The 19,061-nt window shown below is 31.0% G+C and overlaps 1 protein-coding gene across 1 annotated transcript in view; it reads left to right on the top strand.

Annotated features, from left to right (window-relative positions):
- Positions 1–12,456, top strand: part of LOC149078513 (mitogen-activated protein kinase kinase kinase 20-like) — a 29,500-nt gene extending 17,044 nt beyond the window's left edge. The window contains exons 10-20 of the mRNA XM_089240624.1: positions 1,806–1,860; positions 1,961–2,012; positions 2,507–2,642; positions 2,968–3,012; positions 3,814–3,844; positions 4,107–4,243; positions 4,469–4,531; positions 5,016–5,240; positions 5,374–5,448; positions 7,546–7,759; positions 10,037–12,456. Of these exons, the coding sequence (XP_089096750.1) occupies positions 1,806–1,860; positions 1,961–2,012; positions 2,507–2,642; positions 2,968–3,012; positions 3,814–3,844; positions 4,107–4,243; positions 4,469–4,531; positions 5,016–5,240; positions 5,374–5,448; positions 7,546–7,759; positions 10,037–10,728 (1,725 nt within the window). The 3' untranslated portion in view covers positions 10,729–12,456. The remainder of the gene's footprint in view (positions 1–1,805; positions 1,861–1,960; positions 2,013–2,506; positions 2,643–2,967; positions 3,013–3,813; positions 3,845–4,106; positions 4,244–4,468; positions 4,532–5,015; positions 5,241–5,373; positions 5,449–7,545; positions 7,760–10,036) is intronic.
- Positions 12,457–19,061: the final 6,605 nt, after the last annotated feature.

The raw sequence follows: 19,061 nt of genomic DNA, 5'->3' as shown, positions 1-19,061 counted from the left end.
GCTAACAAAGATAATTTGTTCTAGAATCGCATCATTAGCCAAAATGCGATTTTTCCATAGGTTTCTATAGCAAATTGTTTAATTCATTCCAGGTACTTCCTCAAATTTAAGGATAAGTTTTTAAAACTATAAGAAGCACTGTAAAAAAATACCAAAAAAACTGACACAAGGCATACTGACATAGATTAACAACTTCACAGTTCAAAGGTGAAATTAAAGGAAGATGAGGTACTGAAAATATTTATATTTTATGCTGTGCATTCAGGCTCGTGAGCCATACTGAACTAAAAATAGAAGTGTGTGAGGTGGTGTGCTATGTGATATAGTCGGTTTTATTTTTCTCTCACACTCATGCAGATAGAAAAGATAAGTTCCTAGAATGTCCAAATTTTTCAGTTTGGTGTTAAGAGTTTTACAGTATGCACCAAAACCATTCAAGTCTAAAGCTTTCCCTACTTTATTTTAAAATGTATTTTCTCTTAGCTCAGTATTTCTTGACTTATGGTCCATGGACCAGAGGTGGTCCACAGGCAGACTTGATTATTGAATTCTGACTAAATAAAATAATAAACACAATAAATATTGTACATTTATACTTAGGTTCACCATGTCTCATCAAAGAAAATTCAGGAAATAATGATTCTAAATATGGGATATCACTAATTGCAGCAAAAGAAAATTATGACTAATTAATGCCGAAAAGGGTAGAGGAAATTAAAGGGCAGCTGCTGATTGCAGTAAACAAAAATATATTTGACAGAAAAAACATTCAAATGACTGGATGACCATATTTCATTGTGAAAAATAAGGGGAACTGGGTTCTTAAATACAGAACATTGCCAATCGTCATGAAAATCCCCAGTTGTAGTTATAATTGCTGAAAAATTCTGGAAAAAACATTGAACCTGCAAATGTAAGATGAATATTCATATTTATAGCTATAATTATCATATATTATGAAAATAATGTTTATTGAAGATTTTAGTATGCATTATAAACTAAAATAAAAATTGTTGAAAAAACTGGACAAATGTATAAAAAATTTCAGAACTAAAAACAGGTGAATGTCCCATAATACAGGATGCAAGTTGTCCGACGAATTGTTTCAGAGATTTTACTGGTCCTTAAGTTCAGAAATGCTGTCTTAGCTTAATTATTCATTTTACATGAAATGGCTCAAAATCTTTGTGAAAGAAAGGTGTATCCGGAAAGTGATTCTCTATGAGGTGGAAATAAATTAATCCAGCTTGAGTGACAATTACTTATTGGATTTATTTTGACGGACAAAAAAATTTAGCCCATGACGCAATGATTTATGTTAGCACATGCATCCATTTGGCTGAAATGTTTGTTAGCCAAATCTGTATTTGTTAGCCTAGACAGAAGAAAGTCAAAATAAATCTTTTTTGCTGAAACATTTGTAAGCTGAGGCATTTGTTAACTAAGGGTATCACTATTTTATTTTAGCTGTTTGAACATATTTGCACATGTATTTTCTTTTTTACCTCAAAAATTCCCTGAAAAGCATTAAATTTCTTCTGGCCTTTTTGTTCAATTTTTTCTGTGACCTGTTATTTTTTAAAATGGAGCCCCTTTTCCCCTCTTACTATAATATAAATACACTATGTGATATTTTTGTGGAGTAATTTCTTTTGGAATAAATATAACTATTTTTTGAGTAAATGTTTAAATAAAATTTCTGAATTCTATATGTTACTCTTTTTAATTAGCTTTTTTTCCTGTATTTACTATTGGTAACAATTTTTGTTATTTTAAATTTTGAATGAATTTTTTTCTCATTATAGGAAAGGCCCTCTTTTATTCAAATTCTTAAGATTCTGGAGTGCATGGAAAATGACAGTGAGTCAAATAACAATCATCTATATAAAAAAACATTTTGCTAAGTATCAGATAATCATATTTATTTTCAATCAACATCCAACTTATATTTGTTTTCCAGCTGTTTTGTACAATGAAGTTTCTGTTTATCTAAGTCGGAAAAGTGTTTGGAGGTAAATTTTTACTAATTTTATTCTTTACTTTCCTTAAAATCGTGATAACAGTTTCATTTCTAATAATTGCATTTCTCTTTCAAATTGCATTAATTTGCTTTCTCTTCACTTCATTTGAACATATTCATACATCTTTCTTCTGCAAGAATGATATTTAAGCTTATTTACATCTCGATTCTCATCATCAAGTCCTTAAAACTAATTCTCAATAATTACATGCAAATTGCACATATATATATGCAATTTTTAATATTTGCAAGATTTTCTTATAGTTCCTATGATATAAGAACTTTCTAAAAACTTTTTAAAAATTAAAAAAAGAACTTTTTTTGTAAATACTAAAGAGTAAGAAACAGCATTTCTAATGTAAATAAAGTAATATATCTTAAGTGCCATATTATATATATATAATTATATTTTTTCAGTCTAATTTTTCTTATTTCATGTAAATATTCAAAAATTCAAATATCGTTTTGTGAAATTTGTTCTTGCAGACAGGAGATAGAAGCTACTCTTGAATTGATGAAAAAAGCTGAACATGACCTAAATCAGAAACAAAAACACCTAGAAGAATGGGAGCTAAGGCTTCTAGAGAAAGAGAAAAAATTAGACAGAAAAAAACGTTGTATGGTATGTGTTTATTTGTCTCCTTTACATTAAAACTGATTCATATCCAATCATCCATGGTAAAGATTTTATAAGGCTTGAATACATAGAGCTGGCTTTTATTTATTAATACAATTTTTTATTTGCCTGTGTAAAGTGTATGTAACTATGAAAATATTATTTTGTCTAAAAATTAGATTATTGGAATAAATTGATCATAAATACGTGACTATCAAGAGATTTCGTAACTGTTCAATTTTAGAAACAATTTTAGCTTACATTGAATATTTATTCAGTTTTATATAACCATACATTTTTTTCAAATCTTTGTCTTATATTATTTTTTTAGCAACTTTATGACCATGATGTTAATACGTGGACTGCAAATGATGTGGTAACTATAATTTCAGTTTAATTCACTAATTTTAATTTACATGTAGTAAAATTATTTTTCCAAATGACTTCATAATTTGAATACTGTGATTTGCAAAGTTACTTGTTGTATATTAATTGAAAATCTACAGATCTCTTTTACACGAATCAATCTAAATTAACTTATTGAAGCAATCAATAAATTTGAAAAGCACAAAAAAGTTTGTTGTCAGTGACGATTCTTTTAGTATTTTAAACATGGGCACATACTTTTATTCTTAATTTACAGTATTTATTCACACTTTTGCTTATTGATGTTTTTACATTTTCAACTTAGCTATAAATGTTAATAAATGTCTTCAAAAAATTATCAGGCAAGCGTTCACAAAAGTATAACTGAAATGACTAAATCATAGTTTCCTAACCTTTTTTTGTCCCATCGCCCCCTTCAGAATTTTTTTTCTCCCATCGCTGCCCAACACAATATAACCCATAGGATCCTATATTATACCCGTAGCTTCTACAGCTCCCCTGGAACATTCCATCGCCCCCCCCCCAGGGGGCATTAATGCTCATGTTGGGAATCATTGGACTAAATGGTGCATATATGTATGCAAATGTCTCAAAAAATAAAATAAAGTGAAAAATGAGCATTTTACATCTTAATTTCGGTCTCACTCAGTTAAAATAATGACTTTTTTAGTTAAAGTTAACATGCTCTAAACAAACCAGTCTGGGTTTTAAAATTGTTTGAAAATAAATTTTTAATTAAAAATGAAGATGACTAGTGAAGATACTAATCTATGATTTATTTATTTCACAGTATCTTTGGATCAAACAAATAGGGAGTGAAGGTGAGCTTATCTTGTTATTTATTCTTATTAATTCTTTCCACTATCAGTTTTTAAATTTTGAATAGAAAAAATAAATGTTACTTTTTTTCAAGGTTTATTCATTTATAATATACATATCCACATATCCCTCTATAATTTAAGTTAAATAGAATTTTGAATTTGTGCTGATCATTAGTGTTGCATGAGCTATTTACCAGTCGTGTTTTAAATTCATTTATTATTTTAAATATTTTCTCTTTAAAAAAATTTTTTTTTTATTCAGCCAACTCAAAAGATCTTGATCAATATGCAGAATTTTTCCATGATCAGGACATAAGTGGGAAGCGTCTTCTGTTGCTGACATCTGAAGATCTGAAAGATATGGGTATAACATCAATCGGACACCGAATACATTTGATGGTTTGTATTCATTGTATAAACTTTTTTTTCCTGTTGCATTCATATCAATAGTATGAAAGAATATTTTGATTTTTGATGAATTTAATGAAAAAAAAATCATCTTGGTTTCATATGACAATTATTTGTTATGCTTATTCACTCATTTTTTACTGGTGTCAGCTTACTATTCGAATTGCTGGCTGGGAATTGACATTAAATTTTTTTTAATATTTTGGTTTTATTCAGGATGAAATTGATAAACTCAAGATTCACAATAAGAGAATGCTTCATTTTCCTCCACTGGAACAGGTAATATTTTGATTTCTTGTGAAGTTTCTTGTTTCTTCAATCAGTTGAATTTTCTAAAAAATATTTTGTTGAATTAAAGCTCATAAATTACCTCTGTAGATTTTTCTAATTTAATTGGGTTCATTCAACTTAGATTATTTGAAGTTCAAATTCACTGAAAAAAAATTTGAATTATGTAATTAATCTATCCTGGATCTGTGAAATGACCCTCCAACTTCGAATTACCCAAAAAATTCAAAAAAAAAGTTTGAATCCAACAAGAAATTTTAACATTAAATTAGATAGAAAACTCAAGGGGACTTTATAAAAGTTTGAATTAACCAAGTTTTTCTGTATACATTTTTCATTTGCCATTTTTGAAATTTATTTTTAATTTTATTTCAATCATATAACCTTTCAATTTTAATATTTTTTTTCATCCAATATCTGAAACATAATTCAAAATGTTTAAGTATGCATTCTTAATTTTTAATTCTTTTTTTAGAGCATGAAACATGAATCTGCCAAAGTCTCCATGAGGAGAAATTCCATGCGGTTGACTTTAGTATTTGGAAACCATGTACGAATGGGATCATGCCCCTTAGAGCACAAATGGAAAATGTTCGTGGAAGTGGACGAAGGAGAAAGCCCACTCACTGCTCTATCTTGTGTGAAAGAAGTCAGTTTTGAATGCAGAGAAGCTGGACTTCATCTGTGTCGCATCACACAGGTGCATAAATGATTGTTTGCTTCATTCAACACATTTCTATTTTCATGCATTCAATCATTCCAATTCATAACTGTAGATATTGTCTTGAAGTGGATATTTGTTGATTCTTAAAAGTTTTATGTTTTTTTAATAGCCTCCATATGTTATGGATCACTGGTGCCTTGGGATAAATAAAGATACTGTTGTCACATGCATTGTTACATATGAGGTATGTTCTATGTAGTTTGTTGAACTTTCATCTTAGAAGATGTTGGACGTTAATGAAATTTTTTTCATAAAAAGAGCAACTATAAAATCTTATTCAGTGAGATGCCTTTATAACAATGCTCAAGTGATCAGAGAAACATATAGATGGAATAAATTAACACTATGAAAAGTGCATCTGGACCAGAGAGTGTAATATTATTATAGAGGTTATTATTGTAAAGTAATTATATTGTAATACACACACACACAGACAGTTTTTGAAATCATCGATGGTTCGAGACCACCAATTAAACAATCGAACCACCAAGAAAAAAATTGTGGTGGTCCGCAGGACCAGTATCGAAAACTTTGCAGTTCCCTCCCCATGGCGATACATTGATTGTGGAAGAATCTTCTGTAGGAGAATCACCAATCTGCAGTGGATTTTTTTATTTTTTTGCATCCCCCCCTTGGTAGAATATCACTTTTCTAAATGCTAATATATTTTGGAAAATTAATTATTATTAGAACAGGTTTCATTTAGCGGACCAGTCATGATGTCAGTAAACCAGTAGATCCTCGTAGTCACATATAGATTGTAGTCTATATCAGTAGACTTTTATTTTTCAATTATAACACTGATATACAGGGTGATTCAGAAAAGATGAGAAAAACTTTAAGAGAGGTGATAGTACACACAAATACAAACAATTGTCATAAAAAAAATGCATGGTCTAACATGACACGTAAACGTGCTAGTGTGTTTTGAAATGGCTGCTCTGCAGCAAGCGTTAAAACAACATTCTTGTTGAAATTTATTGGGAGAAAAAGAACACCATGTATGTAAATGTAACCTGGGGAAGAAGAAGATACCGCATGAAAATCTGTCACAGTGAATAAAAGGTGCAGATGCCAGCCCTGTGAAGTTATTCCAGTGTGCAACCATTCTAACAGTTGTAACGAATGGGGTAATGGCACACTTTAGTAATACTGAAAAAGCAGACATGTATTTCATTTACGGAGCTGCAAACGGAAATACCACAGGCAGTGTAAGGTATCCATAGACTCCCGGCGGAAAGAGTCCGAAATCATTATTTGTTGAAATGAATACTTTGTTATATACCTTTTTGTTCTATTTTGTCTGCAGTCAGCTTCAGTGCTTTGATACTTAATAGTCTGTGCTGTGGCACATCACCCGGATGTTGTAAAAATGAACTAAAATAATTTCTTAGCTTGTTGCAAAGATACAATTGTGATCAAACAATAATTTTCTGATCGTGGTCCAGCAATGATCTGGTGATTGTGATTCAATGATTATGCGCCAATCGTGGTCCATCTGTAACATGTCAACCCATACTGAACAGTTGTACCTACATCCTGATAATCTTAGAACAGCTCGTCAACTTCAATACCTGAACTCTCAACTTCTAATAAATCTGTCTAGTACATTTGACAGACTTGTGAAGTGGATATATTTGTTTCCGGATTTCAGTAAGATAAATTTAGAATTTATTTCGCAAACTTTGTTTGATTGATCGCTAAAACTTATCTTAAATTGTTATGACGTCTGAAAAATTATTTTAAGTCTGAAATCAATTTAAATTAATGCGAATTTGTAATAGACAAATCTGTTGGTATATATTTCCATTTTGTTGTCTGCATTTTTAAGATAGGTATTTTAGCATTTCTAAAAATAAAAACATGGGATGAACCAGTTGTTGCAGTAGCATAAATGTACAGTGAGCATTTTCCCCACAGGCGGTTACCCAATCCAAAAACACATGCATGCTTGCATCGGCAGCGGTGCGAGAAAAGGTTGGCTAACTTCACAGGGCTGGCGTTTGTGCCTTTTATTCACTTTTAGATTTGCATGCAGTTTATTTTTCTCCAGGTTACATTTGCATGCATGGTTTTCTTTTTCTCCCAATAAATTTCAACTTTTCATAAAATGGCACACCTGCATATGTAACAAGTTTATATTTATGTACAAAATTAATAGGAAGACGTATAAAAGCATTTTATTAAAGACATCAAAAGACTTATTTCTTCATTATTGAATGTGTTTCAAGCTTATTTCTCATTTATCAAAAAGTTCTTCCTATGTTTTTGTGTTGTTCAGGCAATAGTCAAGAAGCCACGCTTCACTCGTCATTTGCACCGTGTTGTTGCAGAAGGTAATTCATCAAGCCAGCGGGAGATCACATTAATGTTACATTCTATTTCCACTGATCCAAAAATGAGATCTAGTCATAGAAAAAGTGCTCCAATACTGGACAAAGCATGGCAAAATCCATTCTTCCCACATTCGTTTTCTTTACCTCCAGATAAATCAGGTGAGTGTCAAACCATGTGATGTGGCACATTCTAAGTTTTATGTAAAAAAATGACACAATAATGAATAATTACCCAGAGAATATATCCACAGTAAGCGTGCGATTGAAATTACAGTAATTTCTGGTAAATAAGCTGCTGTGGTATATAAGCAGCCTCCAGAAAAATTACTGGGGGGGATGGTTGTGAAAGTGCCACAGTTTCATGTAAGCAGCATTGTTCTGATTGGTTTAATTTTACAAGACTATTTCAGCAATGAAAATATCAGGTGTCAAAAATGTCTGAATTTGTTCTTTAGTTAATACTTTCCATTTTCCGTTGTTGGCAGTTCCTTTTTTGTTGATTAACCCCATTTCCAAATAAAGCTTTAACTGAATTTTAAAAAATGAAAACATGGTCATTTTGATCATTTTTGATTTTCTCGCTTCATTTTCATAATGAAACAGATTGTTTAGAATATTGAAATTTTATGAGTTTTTTTCTAAAAGCAACTGTTCAACTACCATCAGTTTGGGGGGAAAATTGGCAATGGTATCTTTAGTTTTACCTAAAAGGACCATGACCAGTCAATTTGAGAGATAACATTATAGACATTTTCATTGCGTGCACAACAAATATTTTGTTGAATCATGAGATAAAATTTCCTCTAATATAGATATTCTCATTTTGACTAGTTTAAAGCATTCTTACCGGCCGACTAACAATGAAGTAAAAATACTAGTTTGGCTACACACAAAAATAAAATAATGCAAATCACACTCAATCTTATCTGAAAGCTAGTAGACATGTGAGCAGTTTATGACTGTTTCACTTCAACAATACTTGCTGAAAAACAAACGCAATAGTACTACCTTTGTAGGTATAATTATAAATGTTCGAAAAGAAATTTCATGTGAAGTTCAACAAAGACCCCTTGATGACCCCTATTCATTTAATAACACATAAAGACATCACATTGAGTGTTGTTCAGAGTGAGGGAAAGGGAAATATACTTCTACTAAGTCCAATGCACTGAATTGTTAAAATATCTATTCTCAAAGAGAGGGAAAAATTTCCTGAAACTGTTGAGTTTTATACAAAGAAACAAAGTGTGATGTTTATCAGATAGCTTGAAAACAGTCTGTGCGAGTATCATTCATTTGCCAACGTTTTGCACAATATTCAAATTAGCCTCAATAAATGTTTGGTCAATTTACAGGAAAAAATATAAAATCTGAAAGGTTATTTTCTTTTTATTGAAATTACCTAAAAACTTATTAAGGAGCTATAAATAAAAACTTATTATTTAAGAGGAGAACATTATTTGTTCAAAAATCAGAATTTTGTTAGTAACAAGTGCCACTGTATCAAAAAAAGATAGCAGTGTCAAATTTTGCCATGCAATAACAAAACACACATTACACTTTCAATGGGTAGGAAATCTGAGTAGAAAATGCATTTAAATGTAGCAAAGGTATTGAAAAATGTAAAAAAAGTGTGATCAACTGCACCTATAAAATGTTCAGAATATCTATCTTTCATCGGTTATATACCACAAGGAATTTTTCGTAATTTTAAATAAAATTGAAGTATCTAATTTTACTCAAAAAAATCACACCATCATCATGTTCACCTACGCTCATATCTACAGTAGAACTTGGTTAATTCAAATTTTGGTTGATTCGAACTCCCCTTGAGTTTTCTATCTAATTTAATGTTAAAATTTATTGTTTAATTCAAACTTTTTCAAATTTTTTAAATAATTCGAAGGTGGGGAGGGGGAAACAATCAGGATTTTTGTATGAGCGAATTTAATTTGAAAAAATTCTACAAGGAGTCCATTATCAATTGTATTCAATTATAAATTGTTAAAAATTGGGAAAAAGTTTTGTAACTGATGATAAAATAATTTAATAGTTGATAATTATTATTCTATGTGAATGTTGATAATTAAGTTGCAATTTGTAGTCATTTTACAGATAAAGGATAGATAATACAGATAGAATTGGATAATTCAAACTTTTTTTTAGTGATGTTGGACTTCAAATTAACAAAGTTCGACTGTATATAAAAACACAAAACTTAGTTAGTTATGTTAATAGTGAAAATCAACCTCTTTTAATTTTGTTCAATATTGGTCCTTCTTGGTAGTGTGAAACATCGGTCCTTTTAGAGAAAAAAGCAGCACAACAAAACCAGAAATTGTTTAATATTTTAAGCACCTGTCTGTATCACCCACATTTCATAAGATGTAAGATGCACAACTATGGCTTTATTTAACTATTTTTATTGCATTGCAGGTAAAGGAACTTGGGCCAAGATAGTTTCTGGTGAGAAAACTGCCCCGAATTTGCAAGGCAGAAAAAAGTTTGGCCATTTCAATGACTCTGACTCCAGTGACGGTGAGAATATTTTTGAGAACATTGAAGCCCTGGGCCGTCAGCTCTTAGAAGATTCAGATTTGCCATCAAATTCTTTGGACAGAAGACCCAAGCCAAGATGGAAGAAGGTATCATTCACACTTAAAGAGTCGAGCTCTTCTGAATCACTCAGTAATGATCCACCATCATCATCTTCATCTTTCACAAGAAAAGTCTTCAGAGAAAGAAGGTGCAGCACTCCATCAAACAGACCACACCAGTTCAAGTATCGCCATTCTGTCAGTGACTCTGGATTTCCCATAGAGGATGACTTGAAAGACTCCTTTGACAGCGACCTTTCAATGCGCAAGAAATTCACAAAGTTTCGTGAGTGTAGAATTCGGTTACAAAGTGAGGTGGACAAATTCATGAGGGACAAAAAGCATGATTCAATGTTTGACATTGATTCAAAAGATGTTTTTGATGAACCCACAGCAGATGCACTTGGAGATTTCCCTCTTCGACTTAGACGATGCAAAGGACCACAGTTTGGTAGAGGACGAGGAATTTTTTCTCATGACAAAGGGGAACCAAAACTTCGGTCCTGGAGTCTTGATCGTAATGCTTTGTGATTGACATACATTAAGTTTGGGATACAATCCACAAAAGAGTGATAAAAGTTAGTCTGCACTCACTGTAAAAAGGGGTAGGAAGTTTTCAAAACTTCAGGAGTAATTCATATTTGGATTATAGACTCCAGTTCATTGATGATAAATTTGAGTTAAAGAAAAGGTATTAATTCTTTCAAGGAAAAAGAGGGTAGGGATGAGTTTTTATTTGGTAAATGGGAAAAAAAGGCAGTGAAACATGATACAGATTAGTTTCTGATGCAGGGCATTTGATGTTAAATGGCCTTGTGTATGGGGGAAATGGCCTTGTGTATGGGGGAAATGAACTCTAGTTTGAATATTTCCTTTAATATCCTGAGATTTATCTTTTTATGTAAAACGTGTGCCTATTGAGAAATTCTAAATACACCAGATATTTGTTATTTATTGGATGGTTTCTGCTTCCGAGGTACAAACATTCAATGGTTCCTGCTTCTAAATTTGTGCCTCTGATTAGTGAATTATCTGCCACAGAAAGTGCTGAGCAATTAAATCAACAACTTCATTTCCCCCCCCCCCCCCCCCATGGATTAGCAATGTTTCATGCTCAAACTAGTTTCAATAACTACTACTTTTTTTTTTATTACCTCACACCAACTCCGGCAATGTCCAACCAATGGAGTTGAGTAGGAAATGAAGGCTCCATCTATCGGTGGTTGCCTTAGGATTGGTCGGTAAAGATTGGCCAGATTCAAATCAGTGGACTTTGACAGTAACCTTCATAGAGGAAGACGAGTGTCTTACCACTGTGCCACTCGAGCGCAGTTTCAATAACTGGAAAATGTAATGTAGAATTTTATTAGATCACACATTGATGCTGAAAGATGATAAAAAAAAACTTTATGGCATTGTTCAAGTAGGTCTATGTGGACAAAAATCAGAATAATATTTTTCAAAAAATTATATCGTAACGTGACATTTCAAAGGAGAAAAACAAAATATAAATATTGAAAAATCTGTTTCAGATTTATCACAATATAAAACTTTTATACCTTTTAGAAGGTTCATTTGAAAACCAAATCACAGTTAAACTTCTTTAAGTGGAAAATGTCCAAGAATGAAAGTTCTCTAATTAAAGAAAAATTTGGTACCCGCTTAGGTAGTGTTACTTACATTGCTTTTAAACATTTTTGAATGTGAGTGAGTATTGAATTAGTGGGTTTTATCTACTAAAACTTTTATCAAGTTTTTTATATATTAAGGTATTTGAATAGCAAATATTATCCACTTAACATGTTTAGCTTTTTATTTAGTATCAATTTAGAGAGATTATAATTTTACAGAGAGGCATATTTAGTGCTAATTTTTCCATGGAGTATAGATAAGAAGGAAGTAAATAATTTTCATCTTCAAAGAGAAGAAAAACTCGAACTATTATTTCAGTGCTGTTTATATGTACTAAAAAATATATCCATGAAACTCCAGAATATGGTTCTCAAGGAAATTATCTGTGTGAGATCGGTTTGAACCATGTGCCATGATTATAAATGGTGAACTTTTGTAAAGATTCTGAAGTAACGCGAGGTTGTGTGACATGATTTTGTTTTTGACTGAAGTTATAAAAACTGTACTTTTAAACTAGTCATATTTTTTTTCTTCTTTCCTAAGATTTTATTTGTGTAATTATTTTTGACTGTGGTTAGTGTTAGCCTTGTATACTATTGGAATTATAAAACTGAATGTGCAATTTTTATATCTCTGGATATTTTGATGTTTTGAAAGGATGTTCTCAGCTCTGTTATGGTAAATGTGATAAATGTTGTTGTTATATATAATAAACTGGTTATTATGCATACTTACCAAGCATTGCTGTAAGATTGATAAATTTCCCTAAATTTAACACTTTTACCTGTGATTATGCACAGTACCTAAACGTCGTTAGTAAATTTGATAAATTACAATTATGCATAGAATCCATGCATCATAGGTAAATCTGATAAATTTCCTTAAATTTATCACTTTTACTGGCGATTATGCATGATACCCAAGCATCACGTCATTGGTGATGATAAATTGTATTATATGATAAGGGCATGATAATTCTTATATATATTGCATTATTATATCAGGCTATTATAGCAAAATACATCACTATATCAGGGCCTGACTATATTCATCACACATAAAGAGTCATTTAGAATTTTTTTCATATTTATCAAATTTACCAATCGCATTTGGGTATAAGATAAAGGCAATAAATTTACCAACAACACTTAGTTATTATGCATAATTACAAGTAAGTGATAATGTTTTCAGTATTTATTAAACTTACATGTAGAAAGACGTTTATCTTCCCTGTTAATACAACAAGTATGGAAAACTGGTGCCAAATGAAGAGATATCACTGTTTCAAGGAAGGAAAATTTGTCTCTGCTCTTAAGAGCATTTGTCCGAGGTTCGTGTCCCTGGGAGGGCAGAGATGAATTTTCCTTCTTTGAAACAGTGATACCTCTTCATTCAACCAGTTTTCCATATCTGTTGCATTTATCAAACTTATTAACGATGCTTGGGTATGATGCATACTTGCCAGTAAAAGCAATATATTTATGAAACTTGCCAAGATGATTGGTAAATGTGTATAATATTCATCACATTTACCGTAGCATATATATTATGTGTCTCACAAGTTGCCTCTTTGAATTCAATGTAATGAGCTATCAAAAATATATATATCTAGATGGCATACATATAGGTAATGCAAACAAAGCCAATGGTGATTCAAGTTTAATATCGAAATATTTTACATAAAATTCATCAGGTGGGGGAATCTCTCTCTTGATACTTAGGTAAATCTCATAGTTTAAGTTTGATAAGTCTTTTTATATCCAAATGCGTTGTTTAAGACTTCTATGTGGTTGGCTTGAGCTTCATGTAGAAGATTTTGATTTCCGATTTAATGCTGGAGTGCTTGGCTCTGTGGTGCAAAATACTGTGTATGCTCCACGCGCAATCTTATTTGTAGATTTTTTTTAAGGTTTCATCAGATTTTGGAAATTTTATTTATTTCAAGTGTTTCTTCGGGTAATTGAGACAGCCATTGTGCTGTTATCATGATGACTTTGCATAATGAAGGCCCAAGTGATGCCCTAGGTTGCATAGAGCTAATTGTCTATACTTGGTTTTCTGTGGTTTCTCGACTTTGAGGTGTGAATATAGGGTTCCTCTTTAAAAAAAAGTCTATAGGCAAACCCTCCAGTACAGAAATTCAAGGACTTGCTATAGTCACTTTCAATTCTGAAAACAGATAGCAGCTCATTTATCAAACATGTAACACCCACATAATAGATTCGCGTGTATGCCAGAGATGTACGCCAGTGTGTAACACTTTTTAGCACAAACCAATTCATTAGAAATTCATCAGCAAAATGTAAGGCCTTGTTTACATGGGGAAATAAAATATCTTGGGAAGTTACATTGGAAACAGTGATTTTTTTCACTACATTTTGTTTATGCTGTATTAGGGCCCCCCCCTTTTTCCTTCTGGAAATCGCCATTTGGGTTGGCCAGTTGGTAGGTGAAGCAGTTGACTCACGATGGCTGACAAAAAGAGCTAAAGGTAGTTTTTGTGGTGCAAATAATTATGGGAGAGGAGGGGTTGAGTCACCACCATTCTTCCCCAAAGAAGAGGGGTTTTTTTTAGGGTTCTCCGTCCCTTCCTCCCCCCCTACAAGGAGAAAAAAGCTGCAGTGCAGGTGATAGTCACCAAAGTGATTCCCAACATGGCACATGTAAATGGGACTTAAAAGAGATGCATTTGCAGTTTGGCAGTAGTAATTTGACATGCAAAATGCGATACATGATACGTACATCACATGAAAATTCAAGAATTTGCTGTCTTTTTTTTTTTTCAAAATATGAAAGACGGTTGGTAGCACCAGCAAAAACGCACTAACATAAATATGTTATGGCCGTGAATATACATACTTGCACATGTACAGATTCATTAGAAATCCTACAGAGGAATGTCTTTGAGGTGCGTGTGTGGTTAAGTAGTAGTAATAATTCAAACAAATCAATGATGTGATGACCATTAATTACAATAATCAAATAACTCCTTATTTTATCAATGTCGAATAAAATGCTGTAATGACAAGTTAGAATCTGTAAGCACTGCTTTCCTTTGGGAATGAATTACCGTGTGATCTGTAATATGTAGAAGATTCGTTAACTGGAATAGTTGAATGATAAAGCCTAAAAAATAATGTGGATTGAAGCACAACACAAAAATATAACAAAAAAAAAGTACATGAAAAGGGATGCAAACATATTCAAATAGAAAATACTGGGTTTTTTTTTAATAATGACAAATAAGTACTTAAAATTGCAAAAATACATTTTGTACTACCTACTCGTATCTAACTAAAGAACAAATTATTCTTATTTCTTGTGCTCTGACCGAATGGCAATTTGAAATTATGATACATCTTGGAAATTTTTTTGCACTTCCCTTGGTATAAAGTTCTTCAAAAAATAGAAATGAATATGAAAAAAAAAATCGCTATGAAAATGCAATAAAATTAACGATAAAGTGATAAGAGAACATTTTAAAAAAAAAATCTCAATTTAAGAAACGAGTTAAAAATGTCCTGAATGTTATAGAGTAGACTCAAGTAATATATATTGGGATAAGATTAATTATGTTATTAAATTTATAAAATATTCAAATGTGTCAAAGATATTTAACAAAAATGACTGACATGTTATATTTTAAAAAGATGTTTTTCTCGATATTGATACAATTCAAATTTAGATTTTGAAAAAATTGTGTTCACTAAATATTTTTATGCACATAGAAGCACTATATGTTTAGAAACTTATAATAAAGCCGGATTACACTGTAAAAGTTTTGTAAAAGTGTTTTTATGAAACTTGAATAATACAACCAATAAGCTGACATTCGAGAAAATGCAACCAATCAGTTTATTGGTTGTATATTTCAAGTTTTATAAAAGCACTTTTATAAAACTTTTATAGTGTGATCCAGGCCTAACAGATATAATCTCTTGCAAAAAAGAAAAAAGAAGCAAACAGTAACCATAGCACACTTTCTTTTAGTCGATTATTAATCTACAGTATTGAGTAATTAACTTATTGGCCCGAATTAAAATACATGCCAAAAGTAATTTGAAAAAGTATGAAAAACAATCGCACACATAGGACATTCTATAGCAATAGATTTACGAGCATCTCAGGTTGGATGTTTCCTATGAGCTTTTTTCCCCTGATTAGTAGAAGCAGTTAAAAAAATAAAAACATAATCGTAATTTTTTCTTTTTAGACATTTAAAATTTTTTCGGAAAGATTGCCATTTTTCTAAATTTTTTGTTGTTTTTAAAAAAAGAGCTTAAAAAAAATCTTGCAATTGAGTTCCAAATCATAATTCATAGTTTTCTACGCACATACATATAAGTAGAATTAAACAAAAATAATTGCCTTACAAGTATAATGGTCCAATGCATAATTTATATACTGGGAGATTACTTTATTCCACTTGTCATATTTTACTGACGAACCGTTGATCCTAGAGGCATACTTTAAATTCGAAAAATTATCCAAATAACGTGTAGTACTCAAATATGTCATTCATGTTTCAAGGAGTTGTGTAGTTATTAAAATAAAAAAATTAATTTTCTATACAGTCTCCGTGTGCCCCCAAAACCCAGTTAGAAAGTTGTTGCCCTGTTTCTCCCGATGCCAACAAAAAAAATTCCACATTTCTAAGTGCAATATTCACTGAGATATTTGAATTGAAAAAGCAGAGTGGAGATACGGGATGGGCGAGCATCAAAGGCAGAGTAGACTGATTTAATATAATGTTCATATATTATTTGAACTGACATCATATGCCTTCCCAGACTTTCAAGTCTATTTCCACCTATAAAATGAGAAAAATTGGGAAAGAACAGCAAAAACTAACAAACTTCTTTGATTAAAAGCATATTTACAAATCAAATTCGTATTTAATTTCAAACATCAGAAGATATTTGGTAAATAACAACAGAAACTAATGAACAACGCTCATTTTTGCTGTTTCAAAACTTTTCTTCTCAATTTTTGAATTCTAATATCTCTGCAAATATTGCTCTTGAAAGCGTGGAATTTTTTTTGTTGGCCTCAGGAGAGATGGCAACAACTTCTCAATTGAGTTTTGAGAACAAAGTGTCCAAATAAAAAGTTAATTTTTAAATTTTAATAACTATGCAACCCTTTTCAACATGAATGACATATCTGAGTTCTACACGTTATTTAGAAAATCTTTCTAATTGGAAGTATGCGTCTAGGATCAATAGTTCACCAATGAAATGTGGCAAAGGGAATTAATGATATCACCCGGTATAAAAATTTCAAAAACTTTTAAATCATGCAACTTTGTCCTGATCGTATACACCTAGTAATAGTTTTATGGAGTGGTGGTAATTAATAGGCAAGTATCTAACTAAAAGAAAACTGTACATAGTAATTACTCGAGCATAAATGAGGGTTTTTCTTTTGTGTAATGAACAGGGGCTGTGCAAATAGGGATTTTTTATTGTAAATATGCCAGAGGCTTGTTCATAATATATTACTGGAGTATTTAATAGCTTTTATGCTGCTGCAGCTGTTATTCGGAACTGTAAAAATATATAATTGTTGCTGCTTGTTATCCAGCTGTGATTTCATTGTATTATCTGGTTGGGAGCTACACTATTGCTCGTACAATTTATACTTATCTTGTTATTGTACATTTATGAATTTGAAGTCAAAGCTGCTGTTTGTTATCACTTCTTCTGTTCCCTGATGAATTTGTTCAAATTTTGTATGTGTTTTTACAAACCCTCTTAGGCTAGCATCCAAATATATATATACATAAATGTTTTGATTACCTCGCCACTTAGTATATTATGAACCGTATAGCATTTATTTAAATCAAGATAAATATAAGATACAGTTTTTGGCCATTTTATTACTTCTTACAGAAATTTTAATTATTGAAACTGATGGATTTAAAATTGCAACCCTATTCATCTCTACCAGCTATTTTTGCATTTATGTTTTTGTTATGTGTATGTTTTATATTGAGAAAGACTTTCAGAAACACTGGGCAAATTATGTTTACCATAGTAACATTTCAACGTAAGGGTGTCCTCTGATATTAATTCTGAGGAATTTATTTGTACAAAATATTTATATTTTCCCTCCCTATGTTTCTAATTTATTTTAGTCATGTTATAATATTTTTATTAATTTTAGTTAGGTTTCTTGTTTGTATTACCTCGTACTATTTCAATGCTACAGTATTGAAACTCACCTTGAATGTATAAATTATTTATTGTTTTAGACTCTTTGAAACCAGGGTTGGGTTTTTGATATAAAAAACTGGTTAAAACTGTCGAAAACCGTCAAAAACCTAAATGAATGCTTTTGGATATTTTGAACACAATAGGTTGATAACATGATGAAAAACTTGCTTTTTTGTATATTGCATTTTATTTTTAAACACTAATTTATTACAATAATTAAAACTAAATATTAATTATAATTTGCAATTTTAATTTTTTTTCAGTGTAGAACAGATATATAATTTTATAGTCCATTTTATCCAAACTGCTAATGTTATCTAAACTACTGATTACCTATGTTCAATTTCCTAAGTGAAATGGAGCTGTTTATTCAAAATATGTGTGTGATAGGAGATCACAGGATTAAGTTTTTGACTCCAAAAACTTACTCAGTATTAAAAAAGCCAAAAACATGTTGTCAATATTGTCATTCTTACTTTTACACTTAGAATAAGTTATAGCAGCTTTTCTTAATCATCATATGCAATCAGCACTGCTATATTAAAAGACATTTTAGTTGAATTTAGTATTTTTATTGCTAGCTATATTCTAACGTTATGCACAATAAGGGTATAGTTTTAAGTATCAGTGATTATCTAGAAAATTTAATACAGAAATCAACATTACATATACCATGTAAAAAACTTTTTAAAACACCTATTTGTTATGGAAAAGAGTACAGCAGATCGTTTATATCAATACATGTATATTGTATAAGTAGTTGAAGAAATTTTGGAAGGTCGAGAATCATGTTGAATTGAAGGATATCAAATAGTTCAGTAGTTTTTCGTTCAGCTTTTGTTTTGCACTATTGAAATTGTATATGTTACATGAAAAAATACACATATATTATCTAAAATAATTCTGTAGGGACCAGAAAATTATTTTAGAATGATATTAAGTATTTATTCTTTGTATAATATAGTTACTTTAAACAATACATGCAATCGATGGGTGTATTTTCAACGAGGAATTTTT

Source organism: Pholcus phalangioides, unplaced genomic scaffold (assembly GCF_987345545.1).
Source record: "Pholcus phalangioides strain wild (caught in Gottingen) unplaced genomic scaffold, Ppha-v1.0 ptg000013l_1, whole genome shotgun sequence".
Lineage (NCBI taxonomy): Eukaryota > Metazoa > Arthropoda > Arachnida > Araneae > Pholcidae > Pholcus > Pholcus phalangioides.
Note: the sequence above shows the minus strand (reverse complement) of the source record. Positions and strands in the feature narration are given on the sequence as shown.